The sequence below is a fragment of the Poecilia reticulata genome, chromosome 12, assembly GCF_904066995.2.
Source record: "Poecilia reticulata chromosome 12, P_reticulata-male-v2, whole genome shotgun sequence".
Lineage (NCBI taxonomy): Eukaryota > Metazoa > Chordata > Actinopteri > Cyprinodontiformes > Poeciliidae > Poecilia > Poecilia reticulata.
Genome location: NC_088841.1, coordinates 16,244,794 through 16,266,894, shown reverse-complemented (window position 1 = coordinate 16,266,894; position 22,101 = coordinate 16,244,794). Strand labels below are relative to the sequence as shown.

At 38.3% G+C, this 22,101-nt stretch overlaps 1 protein-coding gene and 1 long non-coding RNA gene across 4 annotated transcripts; both read right to left on the bottom strand.

Moving 5' to 3' along the window:
- Positions 1 to 1,700: 1,700 nt before the first annotated feature.
- osbp2a (oxysterol binding protein 2a) lies at positions 1,701 to 21,802 on the bottom strand. Of its 3 annotated transcripts, XM_008424117.3 has the most exons (15): positions 21,699 to 21,802; positions 20,536 to 20,844; positions 19,268 to 19,473; positions 15,644 to 15,894; positions 15,338 to 15,506; positions 10,378 to 10,498; positions 9,592 to 9,658; positions 8,326 to 8,463; positions 7,980 to 8,225; positions 7,733 to 7,853; positions 7,343 to 7,446; positions 7,147 to 7,242; positions 6,274 to 6,458; positions 5,961 to 6,181; positions 1,701 to 4,957 (listed from the first exon to the last, which is right to left on the bottom strand). In XM_008424117.3, exons 2-15 carry the CDS (start codon positions 20,694 to 20,696, stop codon positions 4,815 to 4,817), a joined length of 2,229 nt encoding a protein of 742 aa, XP_008422339.1. In that variant the 5' UTR covers positions 20,697 to 20,844; positions 21,699 to 21,802; the 3' UTR covers positions 1,701 to 4,814. The 3 variants fall into 3 exon arrangements, with proteins under 3 accessions (XP_008422339.1, XP_008422338.1, XP_008422340.1); XM_008424116.3 differs by lacking the exon at positions 21,699 to 21,802 and having other exon boundaries at positions 20,536 to 21,049; XM_008424118.3 differs by lacking the exons at positions 20,536 to 20,844; positions 21,699 to 21,802 and having other exon boundaries at positions 15,644 to 15,862; positions 19,268 to 19,436.
- On the bottom strand, positions 10,505 to 15,331 carry LOC145554252 (uncharacterized). Its single transcript, XR_014090284.1, has 4 exons — positions 11,659 to 15,331; positions 11,346 to 11,483; positions 11,133 to 11,236; positions 10,505 to 11,052 (listed from the first exon to the last, which is right to left on the bottom strand). It is a non-coding gene; the product is annotated as an uncharacterized LOC145554252 (long non-coding RNA).
- Positions 21,803 to 22,101: the final 299 nt, after the last annotated feature.

Here is a 22,101-nt window from a genome sequence, read left to right as displayed (position 1 = left end):
TAACCAGAGCTAACTAACCCTCTAGCAAAGGAAGAGAAAGGAAGAGGTCATGGGGTCCTCAGAAGTTCTGGTGCCCCCCCCAATAATGCCTGATGTTTTTTTTTTACATTCATTTCATTTCTGACGGTGTTGACAAAAACTAGGGACAAATTTCAATGGAGTTGGAAAATATATAAAAATGATTAATTCAATTAATTGATACCTTTATAATTATTTATATGACTACTTATACTTGTCATAATATATAATTTTAGTATTTCTTTATTTTAAACTATTATGTATTGAGTTCTGCTCCTGGACAAGGGCTTTTACAGGCATCTTCCACCGACTACAATGTTTATATACATTGTTGTGCTCACATGACCCAGGTTAGTTTAGTCAGATATTTGAAAAAATAATTTGTGTATATTTTATTCTAATTTTGTGCTTTATCTATAGTACCCGTTTTGTCCCTATTCTCAAGAATCAGATTTAAAACATATCACCAAACAGAGAAAAATCAAAGTTATCTGCAAATTCTGGTATATTAAAGTGTAAAATGAGGAAAGGACACAAAAACACTAATTCAGGCAGAAGAAACATTTCAAAATTAATTATTTTCAATTTAATGCTTGTAAAACCAATACTTACAGTAGTTGGTGTGTTTATGTCAGAACATGGTAAAATTCTTCGTGACAATTGTGTACTGTACTCGGCATATAGAAAACATTAGAACCGAAAAGCTTACATACAAAAAGTCTTACTTTACTGTGTCTTAATTTGTCTCATACATGTTTGGTTAAAACATGTTTGTATTTTTTATTTTTTTTATAGAAATTTTACTCAAGAGTAGCAATATTTATTACTCAAGTAGATAGTAAAACTACTCTTAAAAGTATATATTTTCCAAGACGTTACTCAGGTGAATATAATTAGTTACTTGCGTGCCTCTGATCAAACCATAAATTCACATAAGTTATGTCTAATAAATTGTAGTAGAACAGCAGATTATAAAGACTGTACATTTACTCATTCTTTGTACAATATATTTCAACATACCCATGTTCCCACCTCCATCTTCACTGATGGGATGGAGTTTTGGGGTTGCTATGCAGTACATTTTAATTTCCAAACAATATTTTACGACATCCAAATAGTTTGATTTCAGTCTGTGACCAGGCTAGATTCTAGTATTTTTATACACTTTACTTCAGCAGTGGAGTCTTGTGTAGTGAGCATAAGCACATCAGTGAATTATTTATCCCTTTCTATGAAACAGTTTTTTCACTTCTCTGACATCTTGCAGGAATCACACAATACTGGCCAGTTTGTGATGTAATGGACCCAGGTCTGCTCACTAGAACCATCAGTCACATCTGAGAATTTCCTGTTAATAGCACCTGTAGAAATATAGGTACTTAGGAAATTAAAGCAATACGTCCTGCATCAATTTCCCCTGCAGTATAGTATATAGTGTAAAGGAAAGGGATTTAATTATGTCAGTATTACAGACAAAGATAAATATACAAAATAAAAGTAACATTAAATTATATACAAAACAGTGCATCACTATAAGCCGTCTCAACATACAGGACACAATTTAAAATGCTTAAAATGGCAAATTACATATAAATACTTTAATAACATTGCTCTATTAAAATGATACTTTTCTTAACTGTGTAAATGCAAACAAAAAAACAAGCATTTGACAGTGAGCCATGTCAGAGTTTCTTTTATAGTATTTTTATTTGATTTGGAAAATTGAAACTTTGAGGTAATTGGGCACAAAAGGTGAATTTACATCATGTTTCATTGGCAATCCACAAACACTTAGCAAGGTTAGAAGGCTGCTCACTAGTACAAAAGTGCATTTGCACTCTGAAACCATGCATAGCTACTGTGTGTGCTGCGATGAAAACCTCTGGATTCTGTACAGTGTTACAGCAGATCAAGAAGACCTTGTGCTTTATTTGAACAGGATTTCATACATTTAGAATAATATGACATACAGCATCTAATCCTCTTACATTCATAATTCAGTCTCTACAACATCTCATTAGCTGTGTTTGGTTTCGACTATTCAAAACCAGAAGATGGAGTGTTTAAGCATCGATATTCAAACATTGCCAAACATTTTACAGTGATTTAGTTGATTAGCTTCTAAAATACTAACCAGACAGCTATATATGTGAACCATGCCCTATTATTGTACACAGTAAGGTATAAATACACATGAGTATTAGATATGGAGGGTATTTATTATGGATGTCCATGTGCATATTAGCAACTAATCCACCACTCATCTAATGGAAATCTATACTAATTTGACACAGTAGTGCTTTTTTGTACTTAAGTAGCTGTTCATATTGCATTATTGCTGACATTTAGCATTTTAATAAAGCGGCAAGAACAAAAAAAAATTATATTTACATATACACATCTGTCATGAATATCTAGATTTCTTAAACTTTGTATAGGGAAAATAGTTAACATATTAATATTCTAAACTGAACTTTGTTACCCAAAACAATCACCTGAATGCATTCTGTATAAGTCTGAACATAATAAACATCTGTATAAAACGTTTTTTCTGTTTCTAGGTCAGACTTACTATATTAGTCTTTTGTTACATGTTCTAAGGCTATAATTATCATTAAGCACCAATATAAGTTCTCATTGTGTGCAAACCTGAAGGATGAACTGATTTCTGCATCAGAGAAACTCCTAAAATTGAGTCTTCACATATTTTCAGGTATGTACTTTAGAGTTGTCAAAGTATTTATGTGGTTTAAATGTTTTAGATTCCATTAAAAGGAAACAGGATTTTTCTTCATGGCTCTGCAACCATTTCTCAACTAAAGAGTTTTTCTGACCTTGTTGACTAGACGTGGGAATAAAATTATCTTGCTTCCAATAGTTGCTTTTTTTTCACCTAATATTAGAATTTGTGGTAGACAGGAAGCAGAATGTGAGTGATGGAAAAAAGTATTTACCCTAAAATCTAGAAGGCTCTCAAATCAGTCGAGATTCCCAGTTTCCAGTTCCAATTTCTGACACAATTGTAATTTAACTATGATTTATAAGTAATACTGTAATCATTTATCAATTTCATAAATCAGGCCAGGTTTGGAATTTGATAGAAAAAAAGGAACTAATGAAAAAAAAATCTAATTATTCTTGTCTATAACCTAATCTAAAGTAGTGACCTCTCAAACAACCTACTGGTGAAAAATTGCACATCTCTATCAGTTTTGCCAAACGTGATTTCGACTAGTCTATGAATTATTGCATTTGTTCCCACATAAAGATGTTGCAACCTTGATGGGATGGGATTCGTTAAAAGGTGCTCAGTATCTGTCCTACGGCGCAAACACAGTTAGGAACAGTGACTCTTCACATCAATGTCTAATCAGATCGGATTATTCCACTAGTTTCATCCGAGATGATGTGCTTTATTAAAAAACAATCCAGCAGACTTTAATGTTTCTTTAAAGTGCTTTCATGTTCAATTTGCCTATCAGCTAAACCCCTTACAGAGTGTTTGGTTCACAAAAGCAGTCTCTCGACAAAACTCATTTATAGATCATACAGGCTGAAAAAAAATCATGGATTATGAATTGAGCTGTTCTCCCTCATCATTAAGTTTAATTGGGCAGTTTCATCTAGAAAGTTGAGCCATCTGTGCTTTTAAGGGCTTTAAACGCTTGTAACATTTTGTCTGCTCGAGTTGTATGACCTTATTAAGCTTAATAATCAGTGATAGAGGTATGAATCACCTGAGCTCTCATGAAATGGTTGGAATATTCTCAAACTGTGCATTTTATTTTGAAAAATAAAAGAAAATGGTGCTTTGTAGAGGATAATACGTAGAAAGATGATGAAAAATGCAAACTTTTGCCATTAAATTGAAGATTTGTACAAATTAGGGACATTTCTGAAGCACTTATACAGTTTAGCCTTTTACTGGAATGACTAATGCTTTGGAAATTGCTCAAATTAGATTAGACGCCCAAATGGGTCAAAAATCAAAGTCGTCTTCTCTTATACTCTGTTAGATGTACAAAAATCTCCACTTTGCCGTCTCTGACATCTAAGATTAGCACTAATTTACACTAATACTGCAGCTTTCATTTCGTCATGGACTCGATAAAACTCCTTTAGTTCAGTCATACATGATCTCTGGGGTTCTGCATTGATCTGTGTTTGAAGGGAACTAGCTTACAAATGTTAAACTGACAGTTTCTTTCATCTCAACGAAACGAGGTTCTTGTTTTTAAGAGGCCACTCTGGGTTCAGTTTGTGCTGCAGGATACTGTTGTGCAATTTTGAAAAAACACTCTAGCACAAAACAACAAAGAATGTGAAGGATCAGTAAATCATGCTCTGCTGAGACAACTTCACAGTACAGAAGGTGGCTTTTGTACCACTCTTTCAAACACTAATATCCTCCATCTCTGATTAGAGAAGGACATTTGGTGCTTGTACACCCAGGGAGCTCCATGCCCCCGGGATCGTCCATGCACACTCAGTTAGGTGCGTTTTGTGCTGAAATTGGTTCTGTGTAAACTAAAGTCCACTCACACTCACAGACAGGCACACAGAACTTGAACTGCTCACATAAAAAGTTCTGCAGAGCATGGAAGCGTATATCAACCGAAGCCATGCATCCTGGTAGAACAGCTGTAACAGCGAGGGAACACATATACACAGAAAGTAGAGGCTGGAGGTTTTGTGCTTTAGAAGCTGAGGAGTTAGCCATCTCAACCAATGCCACCTGCTCATCTAAGCCCACCTAACCCCCCCCACCAAAAAAAACCCAAAAAACTACCAGACTCCTAGAAGATCTCAGGACAGTGACTCCAGTCTTGTCTCTCTTTAGCTTCCCAGTAGCCGCCTCTGTACATGCAGGATGCTTCTCCTGTGTTTTCGTCTGTTCTCATCTCAAACCACACTGGCTGGTAACTTTCCACCTCTTGCCCTGAAAGCAAAGGTAAACAACCGTAGGAAAGAGAAAGCTTGATATTGCCTTTTCCTCCAAAATATAATAATATTATGCGCAGAGCTGTTGCCTTGCAGCAAGAAGGTTCTGGGTTCGATTCCCGGCCCCGGTCTTTCTGCATGGAGTTTGCATGTTCTCCCTGTGCATGCGTGGGTTTTCTCCGGGTACTCTGGTTTCCTCCCACAGTCCAAAAACATGACTGTTAAGTTAATTGGCCTCTCCAAATTGCCCCTAGGTGTGAAAGTGTGTGCATGGTTGTGTGTCTCCGTGTTGCCCTGCGACAGACTGGCAACCTGTCCAGGGTGACCCTGCCTCTCGGCCGGAACGTTAGCTGGAAAGGCACCAGCAACCCTCCCGACCTCACTGAGGGACAAGGGTATAAAGAAAATGGATGGATGGATATTGTGCACAAAGTTGATGTGAAGTTCATGATTTTTAAAAGCCCTTAGCCCTATTTTATCACTAGAAATCTGTAATAAAAATTCGTAATTTGTAATAAGCAAGAAGCTTGATTCTCAATTTTATTTACGTCTGAACTTTGACTGGGCCATTCCAACGCATGTATATACCTCAATCTAAACTTCCGCTGTATCTCTGACAGCATGTTTAAAGCTACAGTTCCTCCTGCAGTCTCAAATCTGTTTTTATTTATCCTTCTACCCCTCATCACTAACCAACTTCTCTGTCCCTACTCCAGAAAAGCCTCCCCACAGCATAATGCTGACACCACCATGATTCACTGTGGAGGGAAATGTAGAGAGATTGTCTTTTTATTAAAGGAGTGAACTGTGCTACGGGAGATGCTGAAATATTTTGAATATTGTTTTACAACTTAACTGGGGTAATACTCTGCTTTACCGAGGTCAAGCTACCAAAAGGTAGATTCTGTTTACTAATCAGGTGACTTCTGCAGTTGCACTGGTGTATCAGAGTAAAAGGAACCAAACACAAATGTTATGGTTTCTGGGGTCCAAGTACTCACCTTCCTCCAGGGCCTGGTTAGCTTGCGCCTCCCTTCTTTTCCTCTCCATCCTCTGGTGGTCCTCAAGCCGCTGCTTCTCGATGTTCGCCTCGTCCCACAAGCCCGCCTCCATCAGCCGCTGGTCCGGTCGCAGACGGCTGTCGGTTGGGGCAACGCCGTCCTCCGGCTCGTTCAAGGTCAGTGCCAGGGCGGAGAAATAGTGCATGTTCTCTGCATTGTCTCTGAGAAGAGATTCAGAAAAGAAGAGTCTTCAAATGTGCGCTCATACAGTCATGTAGAGCCGGAAGCAAAGTTTTAGATTTCAGAAACCCACGGAAGAGGGTATTTTTTCCACAGGAGTTTGGGCTGAAGAGTCTGATACACAGTTTTTTGTTTGCCTTCAGAGCCTCCACATCCCCGGCTGCTTTCCACTATTTTTGCGCTTTCCATTTTGTCATCCCAGGTCCCCGACAGGATGTAATGGGCTGTTCCCTCTCCATCCTCCACCACGCCGGTCACCTGGAGAACGAGAAGAAAGAAGAATGAACAAGATCTGGCTAAAAGATCCTTAAAAGTCTGGAAAAGTACATTTATGTTCATTTTTTCTGTCTGGGAAAAAAATAAATATGCATCTCATTGTGATAAATATCAAGTGTACCATCAATCAAATCTCGTCTTTTCTTCCTTCCTTCCTTCTTTGACTTTTTCTTTATCCCTAGTCTTTCCTCCCTCTCTCCCATTAAATTCAGAAATTTTTGTAATCCCAAAGGGAAATTGAAATTAAATGCAGTAAGTCATATTATTCAAAGTTCTTCAAATAGTTGTTGTAGATGCTGATGGCTTTGGGCTTTTTCAGAGCCGCTTAAGCAAAGACTGCTACAGAAGATCTATCCTGCCTCTGACAGTTTTACAAAGAGGATTCTTGTTAAAATGAGGAACGTCTGTAACATTCCTCATATAAAGAACCCTTTATCAATCACAAAAATCCTCTTTGATGTTCTTTCCTTCCTTTGTGGTCTTTCAATGTTTCCTGGTCCTTACTTCTTTCCTTATGCCTTGAACTCAAAACCTGATGGAGAGTGTAGAAATGTGTTTTATATTGACTTGGAAAATATGCAGGAACCATGTTTAGATGCATTTTCTGCTTTGCATCAATACTGCTGGCTTCTGCATGTTTAGCCACTCCTCGTCTGTAGCTGAAACGTACTTTTCGTGGAACTTCCCTGGAGAAGTAGCTGTATGGGGAGAATTTGAGACGGCAGGTGTCCTTCGTGGTGGTGTTCATAATGTCAATGTCTCCAGACTGACATGTGGACAGGAAGAGACGCATCAGATATAATACAGAAGAGCTTTAGCTTTACCTCTTCAGTTGTGATTTCTGTCATTTATAAGCCAAAACCCACCTGATCGATCCAAAGTTTCCCTACAATGATGTTGTGCACTGTGGAAGTCACTTTGCTCCACACGTAATGGTTTCCACTTGAGTGGAACTGCAGGTGAATGTTACCTGTGGTGAAAACCAAAACACAATCAGTCTGGATTTTTGTAGAATAAATGTGGCTAGTGTTTGTTAACACAGCATCTTATTGGCACCTTTGGAAACCTTTATATAAGTACTTCTATTACATGAGCATTAACTTTAAAAAAATTAAAGAAAAACAGTTAAAGAAATATGTGACAGATTCCAACTCTTAATATTTTTGCCAAGAGGAACACACCGCATTTTCTATAACATTTTACAAGATTGGGGCAAATAGAAGGTGCTGCTTTATTTGCTGCTAACTGCTGCTTACCTAACGGCACGACGGAAATATATTTCCCACGAAACTTGCTATCAATAGTTATGTACTGCCACAGAGTCCATCCTCGCTCTGATGCCACATGGTGGGCCGCAGCTGGTGGATGATGGCTAACCTGAGATTGAATGGTCTCATCAGTGAAACTCAACTGTCGAGCTATTGCATCATTTGAATACCCAGATGGATAAACTAAATGTGCGGTGACAGAAAGCCACGATGGATGGATGCGTTTATGTCTTGCCTGCTCAGAGATGGAGCGATAGCCGTACTCCTCCAGTCGGTCCAGCTCATAAGTCTCCCCCAGCAGAGGGTTGAAGGGCTTGGCGGTTCGATGGACTGTGGTTGAGTAGGAAGAGACGGAAAAGGCGGCCACGAGGCACATCTGCTCCAGGGAGGAGTCGCACCGAGCCGCCCGGTCCAGCAGCTCGCTGTACTCCAAATCCTCCGTCAGGCGCTGCAGCATCGACAGCGGCTCGTTGAAGTTTACCTGCAAGAAGGCATGTCATTTGAAGAAAGTCACCTCTACAGTATCAAAAGAAGAGCCTGCTTCCCAATTCTTAAATGTGCAAAATAGTGTTTTGATTTACAGGCATGGGAATCTTAGATAGGTCCTTTCCGATACAGTTTTTCATGATGCTCCACAAGTTGAGGGAGTAGTTTGGTTTGTCAGGGATACGACTGCGTCTTGTTCTTCGTAGCTGCATCTGGTTTGTGCCTGAGGTGTCCTTCAAATAACAAAAAGATATATATTTTACACAAGAACTCCCTCTTGAATTTTTTTCACAACCTTGTCAACATCAATACCGTATTTTCCGCACTATAAGGTGCACCTAAAAACCTTCAATTTCCTCAAAAGCCGACAGTGGGCCTTATAATCCGGTGCGCCTTATATATGGACCAATATTGAGCCACAGCAGGTATAGCAACTATGGTAAACAGCCGCCGACTTAATTTTCCCCTGTAGAAGAAGAAGTGTGCGGTGCATACTGGGATAGTTGTCAGAATGCTGGTTTGTTAATAAAGTTTGATAATACATTCAAAGCCGGGGGGGCGGAGGGGCGGGGGAAGAGAGACAGAGACTGCAGCGGCAGCGTGTCGGTTGGTCTGTGTTACCCAGAAAGCAGTTGGGCAAAATATCGCAACACCAACACCGTGAGTGAAACAATGACTGGGGCAGCCTACTATATAAAGTACTCTGACCACTTCTTTACAAATGTGGATGTGTAATAATAGATTACGGAAAAAATTGGCAACCCAAACTGAAGCGTCTATTCTATGTGCTTTATAAATGAAAAAAGTTTTAAAATAGGCCACTTATTGAAGGTGCGCCTTATAATCCGGTGCGCCTTATAGTGCGGAAAATACAGTATATTTATTTGGATTTTATGGGACAAAACCGACATGACGTAATGAATAGTGAAGCGACAAACTAACTATAGCTAATAAAAGTCTAAAAACTGGCTTAAATTTGCATTCAGCCCCTTTTACTGTGATACTCAAAAATAAAATTAAGTAACAGAATGTATCAGAATCTGTTGAGTAAATTTATTAGTTGTGCACACTCTTGACCACTGTTAACAGAAAGTTATAAGAGCTCCTGATCATCAATATTTATCTTTTAGGGCTGAATACAAAATGCTAAGAGTAGTTGTGAAACATGGTGGTGGCAGCATCAAGTTGTGGAAACGGTTTTCTTCAGCAAAAACAAGAAATCTAGTCAGTTGATGGGAAGATGGATATTTGCATTCTTAACATGACAAAATGTGAACTAGTTAAAAAGGTAAAAAAACTTTTACACATTAAAATAAAGACAGACGCATTTGACATTCAGTGTTACGATAGTTTGGACTTACACTCTCATTGTGAGTCCAGTCATTGGGCACTCCTCCACTCATCATACTCTGGTTACTGCCTGAGCGCCTAAAATAAGGCAGTGGGACAGGAAGGTAATGCTAGTTACCAGAGACATGCAGTGAGAATAAAACTCAAAACAGAATATTTCATAATTGGAACATTTAGTTTTAGCAGTTTCTAAATATGCCCCAATCAACTGCATGCTGTTCAATAATATAGTAGCAAGAACAAAAAATATTTAACATTCTGTCTATTTTTTTCTCGTTTTGGGATGATTTTTTTTTATATATATATAAAATGAAATGTATGACTTTACTTATATTTGTATACAAAGTCCATGTGCCTTTCCTCCTCCACAGATATCTCAGTCACTCTGTTGTAAAAATCTTCTGTTTGCCTTCATTTTTAAAAACTTGGCTGCTTTAATGGAGATAATCACCAATGATTACAGTCATCCTGGACTAGTTCAATTCCAAATGTATTTTTCCTGATTATTTTCAGTATTCTCAGTGGATAGAAGAGGAGCTCAGCACTGCCCTCTACCAGTGCAGCATGATACTTCCTGCTTCATCCTGCACATTTCACTGTGCATGTATAGTTTATCAGAAAGACTACATATGTCACATATTCGTTAAATATGTTAGACAGACATCAGCATGTGTAGCTGACAGGTGAGGCACTGCTTCACCTACATCACATCACCTGAATGCATGTCAAAGTTACTGTAGCTAAAGCACAGCTCTAGCTGAAGTCATTGCCTATCTACTGAACGTGATGCTCCCTACTTGTGTCGGATATTTCCAGTGGTAGTCACAGTTATGAATGAAGGGGCGTCCTCCACGGCATCAAAGAACTCAGCTTCTTCATTTTCATCACTTGCATCCCCCTCTTGAGACCGCTCCACACCTGTAAAAGCAAACGTGGGACAGGTTAGCATAAAAGGCTTCAATGTCCAAGGATGGTCAGTTTGTATTTTGCAAAAATTGTTTATAATAGAGACTGCTGGTACATTTTGTTGTCAAAACATGAGCTCTAAATTGTTAAATATATATTTAATATACTTCAAATATATTTTAAATATACTATTAATATATTAGTAATGTATTTAAAATTACACTTTGATTTCCTGCTATTAACTACAATTTTAATTAGTTGTGAAAGTCTTTATTCCTACGTACCTATTTTGTACATGACATGCATAACTACACTACTTACATTGTTTTAGGCTAAATTTACATGGAAAGATTAATTACACAAGATGCCCAAGGTAATTCAAATATTTTGTTTTATTACCGACATTTTAAAATTATCCAATTTTACTCAACTTTATGAACTTTACATAAATGATCAGTTTACACATCAAAAGTGAACACATGAACACGAAAATTTAAGTGCGACACCAAAACATGAAAGTGAGGATCAACGACAGAACATTCCCGTTCACTGCACCTTACAGAATCCTACAAAAAAGAATAGCGCAATTAAACAAAGTATTTGTATTTAAAGAAAACAGAAAAATGGCAAATAAAAAAATACTTACAATTTTAAGACGTTGTGGACTCGCCATGTATGACATCATAAGAACTGATGATGATTGGGATCGGATGCCTGGGGTGGAAAAACATTTCTGGGTGCCTTCTTTGCCTGTTTATGTTAGAAGTATAAAAAAAATAGTCAGCAATGTCATAGAATCAGTTGATGTTGGCATTAACTATGAAGCTGCTTTAAGTGTGGACTTAAGGAGACAAATTACCTTACAATCTTTCCATCCATGATCTGAACACACTGATCCTTGCAGGGTAGTGAGGGGGGCTGGTGGTGCCCATCTCCAGCAGTCATCAAATGAGAGGCAGGGTTCACCCTGGACAGGTCACCAGTCCATCACAGGGCCCTGAAAGTCAACAACAAATAAAAAAAAAGAAAGATAAATGTTAGATTAACAAGAAGAGAAACATTCTTTCCAGTTACCTTTAAATCAAATCATGTTTATTAAGCACTTAGTGTTGGTAACAGCAGTTTTTGTTGTTGAAAATGTAGCTAGTTCCTCATTGAAAAAACAAACTTACATCATGAAGACAATGTGGAGGTTCATCCTTATAGCTGGTTGGTGATCTGGTGGAGTCAGAGCTTCTTCTGAGACAGAAAGTCTTTAGGTTTCATAACACCCGATTTCTCTGGCTTCCTCTTTCATCTTCATTTGCTTAGACTACAAACATATGTTGAAGATAAAAACATTGATGAACGAGTTAGAACAACAACCTCACAATATCAAAGTCTCTCCGTCTTATGGAGCTCAATTAAAACCAGGATAGTTTATAAATTAAAGTATAAGTCGCAACAACCTCCATGCAGTTATAACGTAAAGCTGAATGACTGCTATAGTAATAATCATACAAGTCACAATAAAATTTATAAAATTAAATAAACCAACGCAAGTTATATCTTTACTGCACTGTTTATAATTAAATGAAGATGATTAATAAGCAAACTTACCACCAGCTAGCAACACTTAGCAGCCTTCGTCCCCCCGGGCTCCTTTTGTGGCACACATTTCATTTCCATCGGTTGTTGTCCCGTTGTGTTGTCGTCCAAATCTGACGTCACCAGCTTGAATTTACCAAAATTAGTAACTATTGTCAAGGCCCTCTCTACTTTTAAGGCAATATTATGAGAGCAAAAATGGCGAATTTGAACAGTGTCTGTTATCTTCCCTGCGTTCAAGTTTTTTCTTCTCTTTGTGGCGTTTTTTAAATAAATGAAAGTGTTTAATACTGCCACCATCTGGTCTGGAGTATGAACTGGAGCCAATGCCGTTGATAATACATCACACATCTGAAAATTGATTGGGTACTTTCTTAAATTACATCATGATTAACCTTTTTTTTTATTGTATGCAATTTTAATAAATAGTAAAAGATTATTAAGGCACTTAAAATGCATACATATGTTGTTCACTTAAAATATACTTTTAATATATTAAAAGTGTATTTTGGTACAATTATGTTTAAGTGTGTTTAAAGTACTAATTTCCAAATTGGTCAAGTGTATTTTTAGTATACTTCAGATATACTTATAGGTAGTACACTTAAAATGTACTTTCCCAAATTTAAGTACGTTTGAAGTACACTAAGGTATACGTTTTTTTCAAATATGACAACGCACTGAGTGAATGGGGAAGTTTGCGTGTTGCGGCGAAAATTGAAGCATGTGGAATGAAGTACGTCTAAATGCATCGACACGACAAATCTAATATGATATAAAAACAATGCCATACTTGACGGAGTTTGGCTATATCGAGGCTCACTGCAGTAAAAAAGAGACGATCAGATGGCAGGTAAAGCAGCGCACAGCTACAAACACTCACCCGGATTAGCATGACAGTCAGAAAGCTAAACAAATAACCCGCAAAATTATTTAAGTCTTCGAGCTGCGATATAAGACGCTGGTTCTGCTCTCGCTGTTGAACCGCTGCTACAGGTAGTAATATTTCACAGACGGAGCGCCGTTTCTGCTCCACCTGGTAGTGACTCTCACACCGAACCTCTGCTTAAAGCTGCAGCATCTAACTTAAAAAAAACAAAAAAACATTTTACATACGTATTAAAACTTTCGCTGTCCTAACGAGACAGATAATCTGAAAAAATAATCGATCTCCTCCCTGTTCTGCATAATTACTCTGCTCAGTCATAAACAGCCAATCAGAACTAGAAGTAATCAGCTAGCCGCCATGCTATCAGGAAGTTTTCATTCGATAACTCAGGATTGTATATTGTAATGGATCCTGTATTTGCCTTTGAATGTTAAGTTTTATACTTTAATTTTTTGGAATGTTGAGAGGTTTTATTTTGACTCTTTGCATTATTTAGCCTCTTCAGAGCCTTCATATGTTATCAGTTTGTTAAAGATAGTATTATTGATAGCAGTACGATTTGCACAATGCCTGTTTTTTCTTGGAAAACGTTATTAAAAACAAGTTTTTGTCTAAATTAAGGTGAATTCATGGGTTTTTTTTCCACATAATGTAACCAGTAGTGTTTATAATAATAATTTTAAAAAAAGTAATTATGTGATCTGTATCGTTGATCGGCCCTAATGGGTAATCGGAATCGGCAGGAAAAAACCTGATCGGCAAATCTCTAGTTAATATTGCCATTAAAACAGGGGTGTCAAACTTCAGTCCTCGAGGGCCGGTGTCCTGCAACTTTTAGATGTGCCTCTGCTGCACCACACCTGAATAGAATAATTAGGTCATTAGCAAGGCTCTGGAGAACATATCTACACAAAGAGGATGTAATTAAGTCATTTCATTCAAGTGTTTTGTACCTGTGGCACATCTAAACACTGCAGGACAGCGGCCCTTGAGGACTGGAGTTTGACACCCCTGCATTAAAATGTTGAATCATGAGAAATGTCAGAATTACTGAGAGATTTCTCTTTAGTGTTTATTGTAAACAATTTGAAGCTAGCAGGACTGTAGATGTGGAACACTTAAAATAGTAAGTAATAGTGGCTTTATTTAATCAAACAGCTGTGTGTAGCTTGGTAAGGGTCAATGTCAGGGTACTGCAGAAAAAAAAAATGAACTAAGCTTAAGCTTGGTTTGTCTGTACAGAATTATCTGTACTTTATCATAATTAAATTGTATAGACAGGGAAGTCAACCAAAAGTAAAATAGTTTTAAGTGCAGCTTTTTTGTGCAGTTTTAAACAAGTTTTTACCTGTTAAGAGTTCAAATGCTTAAAAAAAACATTTTTTTATGCAGATTCTATGCAGATTTCAGATCCTAACAGACTGAAATCTGTTAGGATCACAAATTTCAGTCAATTTAAATTAGGCCACAGTTAAAGTCTCAACTTGCTGGAAATGATTGAAATATACTCTAAAGAAAGTTATGAAAACATCACTTTTTAACTAAAATAACAAAGCATCCCTGTTTTCACCATTACATCCACACGATTCCATGGGATATTGTTGATGCAATAAGAAAATAATTCAATTTATACAATAAACTCTGCATGTTTAGTTAGAACTTATAATTATGGTCGATATGTTGATTATTTACTCAGAACATATAAAGGCATTCACTTTGTTCTGATCTGGAACAGAACAAAAGTAATGATGAAATAATATAATCAAATCAGAGAGTTGTAATTTGTAGATTTTAACATATGATAGAAGTCGAAGCTTTATCAAACATGTCTCATTGAATAACATAAAACCAAGTATTGCAGTTACTTGGTTACAAGATAGTTTTTACATCAACATAATATCCCATCAGCTTCAACAAAGTATGTTAAAATTAACATCTAAAAACTTTTCAATACTTTAAACCACCAAGTAAAACAAAAGTATGACCAGTGAAAGAGAGGGAAAACATTTAAATGAGACTTTGGTTTTGTTCCTGCAAATGAGTTGAAAGTAATAATGTAAATGCATTTTTAACAAATTGATTGAACTAACACCTGTTATACACTAGAGATAATACACTAGATATTGTTATGTAATGGTTGGCAATATGTAAAATCGAGTTCTTTAAGTGTGGAATAAAATGTATTCATGTTATGGTAGATTTTTAAGGATTTATTAAAATTAGATGACTTGAATGTAATTTAACTCTTCTTCAACAATCTGTTCTTTGTCAAACCAAACCAGCAGCTATAAGTTGCAGTATTCTTACACACACTTTGCTTTGCACATCGTAGGTACTAGATGTTCATCTATGTGGCGATGGCAGCCATGTCTCACCTGTATATGAGGTGGGATTCTCCCTCCACGCTCTCTCCAGGCTGTTGTGCTGTTTGGCTAACTGTTCAATGGTCTCCTCCAGATGGTGGCGCTGTTCTCTCTCATAGTGCAGAGCCTTCTGCCACCGCCGGCTGTGAGATTCTGCCACATCCAAAAAGTCCCGACAAGCCTAAGGTGTGAACACAACAAACCTCAAAGCACATGGCGAACTCCGAGGCCTCGCTGCAGTCTCCCTCACTAAGAGACATCAGCAGCTAATCAGCTTTAGCCTTTGCACCAGCAGAGGTATGAGCTGTGTGAACTCACATTGATCATAGCATTAGAGGTGATGCGGAAGAGGGTGGCTCGCTCATTAATGGCTTTCACTTTGTCCGTGCCTTCGGTGGGCCCACGCAGGTCTTCAAGTTCGCTGAGGGAGCGCTGGAGAGCGGCACCGTGCTTTCCGATCAGCTCATTACAGGTGCTCAGATCCTCCAACTTGGTGGCCAGGGACTGCAGTGCTCCTTGGGTGAGGGCACGGTCCTCCTGAGGCACAGGGGTTTCATCTCCTGAGTCATCTTCACACAGAGACACCAGTGTAGCAGTTTAAAAACTGACCGATTCAAAATATGTCTGAACAATCTGTGTGTTAATGATGATGAGATTCCAGATTGGAGCAGACAGCACAGTCCGTCATGAGACAGACTAACAAAATATGCTTTAAATGCTCTAAACACATAATGAGATGAGTTAATGGGAAAAGGATGGGAAAGGATAATAGCACTTCACACCCAGATCTCTAAACAACCCATCTTCCAAAATATCGGAAAGCTGTGAATGAACACTGTTGCCTTGGAAACGTGGGCATATGCAATCAGGAGGCAAGGCTATTTTTAGATGAAGAGGGAGAAAAAAAGGATGACGCATTACCCCTTTTCCTCCTCTCTTCTCTCTCTCTTCCTCTGGCTGGCATGAGCCGAGCTGCGAGTCTTTAGTCCTTTCAGAGCGTTTCAAGGAAACTGGATTGATTACTAAGCATTACAAGGCATATTTACAATATAGAGTGCTTCATTCTCCTTGAACTTTTGAACATTTTGTCACGTTACAACCACAAACTTCAAAATGTTTCATCTGGATTTTATCTAATAGAGCCATACAAAGTGGCGTATCATTTTCAAGTGGAAGAATAGTGGTTTTTGTGATTTCCTAAAAAAAAAAAAATCATTACATTGTATTTAGTCTCTTGGATAGCCTTAACTAGTAACCAGACTCCGCTTTTCTGTAATTTAATCTCAGTTCAACTCTTTCGTGAAAGCCAAAAATTTTTATAGGCAAAAATGAGTAAACAAGCAGCATTGTGACCTCAACGTCTGGAAGAAAAGGAACACTTCACACTGACAATCCTGGAAGAAAGCCTGTTAGAGGCTGCAGAGGACAGGGGTGGAAGTTCACCTTTCAATAGGATCAGACAAAATCCAAACAAGAATCTATTACAAGACTGGGACATTGATGTTTACGGAGCCTCTTGGTCTATTTTGCATTGAGTATAAATGAACGCTTCAGTTTTTAGATATTTTATCCATAAAAAAAAATTGAAAAGCTTCTGTTTTCAGTGTCTATTCCACTGCCAAATTATAATAATTTGAGTTAGTTTGTCACATAAAATCTCACTAAAATACACTAGTTTATGGTAGTTATGCAGCAATGCAGAGAAGTTCAAGAGGGGCACATACTTCTGAATGAAAACATCTTTTAATTTAGTTTAACGCCTTAAAGATTTATATCTGCTATAATCTAATGTAGTGCTGCTCCTGTTACTTAAAATATAGAAATTTGAGATTACCACTGATTAGGTTACTTTAAAAATATGTTGGGTTTTTTTGTGCCTTGGATTATTAAAAAAAATAACAAAATAAAAGAGCAAAAGTATGAAAAGTCCTACCATTCAAATAATGCATCTTATAAACATACACAATGTAATAAAATGTTTCTAGGTCAAAACTCTCTCTGCTAAACAAAACACTGCATAATAAATCCCAGGACACGTAAGTGCATATTTTGAATCTAGGCCAGTGTAGTTCGGTGTACGAGTTCAAAAGCATGGAGACAAACTACCAAACCCTATTAAAGGGGGAAGAAAAAAAAAAAAAACAACAATCAGGCAAACTGGATTAGTGAAGTCCCTGGAGAAAAAATGATTAAAAATGAGAGAGTGAAAAATATTTCAAGCTGTAATGGTTCCATGACCCACATCTAGCAGATTTCTGCTGCTCAAGGTGGTAAGAAATCGAGTTCTCCGAGGCCATCTGCCGTCCAACATGTTCATATGGAGATGCAAAGCCATTAAGCTCATCCTGGAACAGTGATGGATGTGTAGGGGAATGACACACAGGGCTGGTGAGTGCACCAACGGGTTGTTTTTTCCACATGGGAGCCACAGGAGAGCCTGAGAGCAAACGGTGACTCATAGTTAAATCACAAGAAGACACCCACAGGTGATAAAGGGAGCGTCATAACAGACATGGAGTGGGAAGAGAATCAATCTGTGCGTTTGCAGAGCACAACACACCTATTTTTACAGACTCGTGAATGCAAAGCTCATGTGTGCTAACCATGTGATGGATATCACACAATAGGTGCCTCACTTCTTCTGTGAGCTCCACTTAATTACTGCTGTTCTGATCCTTTCAGCCAATTAATCTGCTCTGGGACTAAGCCCTGCGGTTGCTTATGGAAGGGTAATCTGTAATCACCTCACCAAAACGCACTAGGATTTGCACCCCTGCTTATTGTAGAGCCAGATAAAATGAGCATCCACAAAGCCGTTCAAAATTGAAAACAGAAAACAAAGCATATTGTGATTTCTGAACTGTCTGTGACCTCAGATGGGATGCAAAACTAGGTTTACAAATCAGGCTCTAACGACTGACACAAAAACAAAATCTTCAAGTAAAACATTGATTTGCATCTTGCAGGTATAACCCTTCCCTACAGCACTGAAGACTGCTAACAAGCACCTCTTGAGACCATTGATTTGTGTAACTGCTGCATTTAGCAGCCTACTTTTTAAACCAACAGTCATTTTGACAACATTAAACCTGGCTCTACCCACGCAACGGTGAAACTAAATTAACTCCACAATAAGACACTCGTGTGGGACAATAAAAGAATCACAAATTAAACCCAAAAAAAACATGAAGACCAAAAAAGATCTACCTGGAATCCTATTCTGCTGAATATATATTTTTTAAAAAACAAAAAAACATCTTACTTACAAGGCGACACTCACTGAAAAAGATGCACTCCTATCTCCTTATGGTCCATGAGTGGAAAATATTCCAATGCTCTCACACATGCCTGATATGCCTCTCCCTCTCTTTCCTTTACCACTCCTGCCACCGGAGGAGGAGGAGGAGTCAGGAGAGGAAGGTCATTTCATTCAGCACTCGCTGCCACACTGAAGGAGACAGGGTGGGAGATGGGCTGCAGAGTGGAGGGGGAGGTGGTGGTTGCACATCTATATGATTTTTTTTATTTTACTTGTATTCCAAATGAAGAGTTAATAAATTCAGTATTTGCTCATTTGATTCACATCCCATTTGTTCTAATATTATATGACATATAATCATGTTCGTAGCAAAAGAAAGTTACATTTTAAAGGAAATATCCTTTTGCCTTTAATTGGTCTTGTCACAGATGGTTTGGCAACACTGCCCCCTGATGTTCAGATGTTGAAATTACACTTCAAATGCTTGAAATATAGGCTTCTGAGAAAGTGGGTTAGTTATCAGAACTGTATTGCTTCTTTAAAAAGACTGCTTTATAGGTCAGGCAGTCTGTGTTAACACAGAATAAAAAAAACAATACAATAATATTTCCAACATGATTACATTTTACCACAATATATTGGTGAAGATGTATCAAATAGGGAAACAAAAAAGTTAATCTTACCTGAGTGATGCACCAGGAGCGTGGCATTAGCCTTTGCTTGTTGCAGGGCTGACACCCATCTCTGACACTCCCCCTCAGATGTGGCCTTCAGGTGGTATGTTCGGCCTCCGCTGGTTAACACGAAGTGACAGGTGTCACCCACCTCGATGTGAGCTTTCGCCAGGGGAATGGTGCCTCTGCAAGTGTGCGCCATCTCTGCCTGAGTCCTGATGGAAAAACAACCCAGACCGAGATGTTAATAGAAGTTATGTGAAAGAAGAACAAAAATAAAAGTTATCTCTGCAGAACAGACATATTTCTAAAATCTTATGTGTTGTCTTGATAGTATTACTAGCTCGGCATCTGTCACATTCCTCGAGGTAACTACAAATTGAGCTATTGCTACTATTATCTCAGTGTACCTTTTTTGTTTCCAATGAAAGAACTCCAGATCCATTTTCTCTTTTATGTCCAAGTTCTGTCCTTTCAACACCAACTTAGTCACAGCAGTTGTACACTTTTTTCCTGTTAAAAGGGAGGTTTCTTCCTACAGTCACATGCTTCCTTAGATGGATAACCTAACTTATAAGTAACTTACATATTATTGAAAATATTATCAAATTTTATTTATAACTGAATCTGAATATGTCAGTATGTTTGGATGACTTTAGAGATTTACCATATAATGCTTTGCCTACAACTTTGCAAAGTTTTCATTCAGTTGATTCGTTTAAGAAGCAGTTGAAGACTCATTTGTTAAATCTGGATTTCAACTAGTTTTATGCAGTAAGATTTTAAATGCTTGTTTTTATATATTTTATATGCATCTTGTGTCTTTAAGCTCATTACCATTATAAAGCACCTGTGGTTTCTCACCTGTTAAAGATGCTAAATGAAACAGTGTATTTACTTCTAATCTTAGGTGTCACGTTTTCATTGGATGAAGATATAATTATGTGTGCAAATCTGAAATGTGTTTCACTTTGTGATTTCAGATATTGAAATAAATGAACTTTCCAATAATATTCCGACTGTGCAGTCACATTAAATACAAATTGTTTTTTGGAAGGATACCATCCCAGTTGAGGTAGTAGTTCCTTTTTTGTGTTTTGGGGACAATCTGGGACTCTAATTCAGTCAGAAAAGACTAAAAGTTTGATTTTACATCCCAATAATCACAAAAAAACTGTATGACATCATCTTTACAAATATGGTGTTAATAATTCCGTTTTCTAACTGAAGAAACACCGTGTCTATTGGGTGGAGCCCTAACCGTTAGAAACCGTTACCTGTAGTAGGACAGCAGGCCGTTGCTGAGGACGAACCAGCGCCGCTGGTAGCCCTTCAGGTAGTTGGTCCATTTGAAGAGCCAGCCCTTGTGGGTGTCCAGACAAGGCAGGTGGAGCCCCGGGAGAGTCGGGGAGGGCAAGCTCTTCACCAGCTCGTTCATCTGTCCCCTCTAGGCTGTCTGCGTCCCTCCGGCGGGATGGACGGAGAGACGGTGCAGCTGGTGTAGAGTTGTAAACAGCTGTACCTTTAGCTAGCAGCAGCACGCAGACTGTAGTGTGCCGTTAGCCTGCAGTCGTTTCTGTGCGTCCCTGTGAAGTGAGGCGGACCTACTTTAAAAATGGTCACTCTGGTATTTTTAGACAAGAAGGAAATACTGAACCACAAATACTGCACTGTAATGCACTGCTGATAAAGCCCGTAAACGCTGGAGAAGGGAGAACAAGATGACGTCCTTATTACAGGATTGTAGCTTATGGATGCACATTTCCCCCTCTCTCCCTCGCTGTATGTGTATGCGCGCGTGCGTGCGAGTTTGTGTGCGTTTGTGCGCGCGCTTGACATATGGAGCCTTTGAGCTGTGTGAAGCTGACACCCCATCCACGTCAAAAAAAAAATCCAGCAAATAGTCTGAATGGTTAGTGCTCAGTTTGTGCAGGTTTGAGCCGTTAAAAATTTCGTTTGTGCAGTTTTGGTTTCTGAGATATTAAAAATAATTTTTTAGGTCATCCAGAGTTCACCATCCCCCCCAAAACAACCAAAGTGGGCTAGTTCATTAGTGCTCCGTTTGTGCCGTTAAAACTATCGTTTGTCCAGCTTTCCCCTAGGAGATATAAAAAGTTATAGTTTTGGCCGATGACGTCGCCAGCCGCCCCAATTTTTGCTCCAAAAATCAACATTTTTTGCTTTACCGCTGTTATGTCGCCGCCACCAACTGGTATGTAGTGTGGACCACAATGTCACCCAAAGATTATATTATACAAATGACTAATCTGATTTTACTTTATTTGGTGCTTTCAGAGTTTAAGATTCAGCCGATCACATTCACCCAATTAGGGTGAATCTTACTCTAAACTTATTGATTATGCCACGACTTATAGTCCCTTTTCTACAAAAAATATAGCAACCTCAATTGCATGAAAACGACACCGAAAACAAGACTTACGTGACAGAAGTGTGTTGGAAGGCAACCAACGAAGAACTAAAACAGAAAGTACAGCCTGCAACAGGTGAAATTAATTGTCCCCTAATTGGGTGAATGTGATCGGCTGAATCTGAAAGCACCAAATAAAGTAAAATCAGATTTAGTCATTTGTATAATATCCTTGGGTGACATTGTGGACCACACTACATACCAGTTGGTGGCGGCGACAAAACAGCGGTAAAGCAAAACTTTTGATTTTTGGAGCAAAATGGGGGCGGCTGGTGACGTCATCGGCCAAAATTATAACTTAATATCTCAAAAACGAAAACTGCACAAACGAAAATTTTAACGGCACAAACCTGCACCAACGAACTAGCCCACTTTGGTTTGTTTTGGAGAAATATGGTGGGATGGTGAATTCTGG

Coding starts and splice junctions, on each gene's coding strand:
- osbp2a (XM_008424117.3), bottom strand. CDS start 20,696: ATGAACGAGCTGGTGAAGAGCTTGCCCTCCCCGACTCTCCCGGGGCTC. Junction 19,474..20,535: donor GGCCTGCTGTCCTACTACAG/GTAACGGTTTCT, acceptor TTTTTCCATCAG/GACTCAGGCAGAGATGGCGC. Junction 8,226..8,325: donor TATCTAAGATTCCCATGCCT/GTAAATCAAAAC, acceptor GCCTTCTTGCAG/GTAAACTTCAACGAGCCGCT.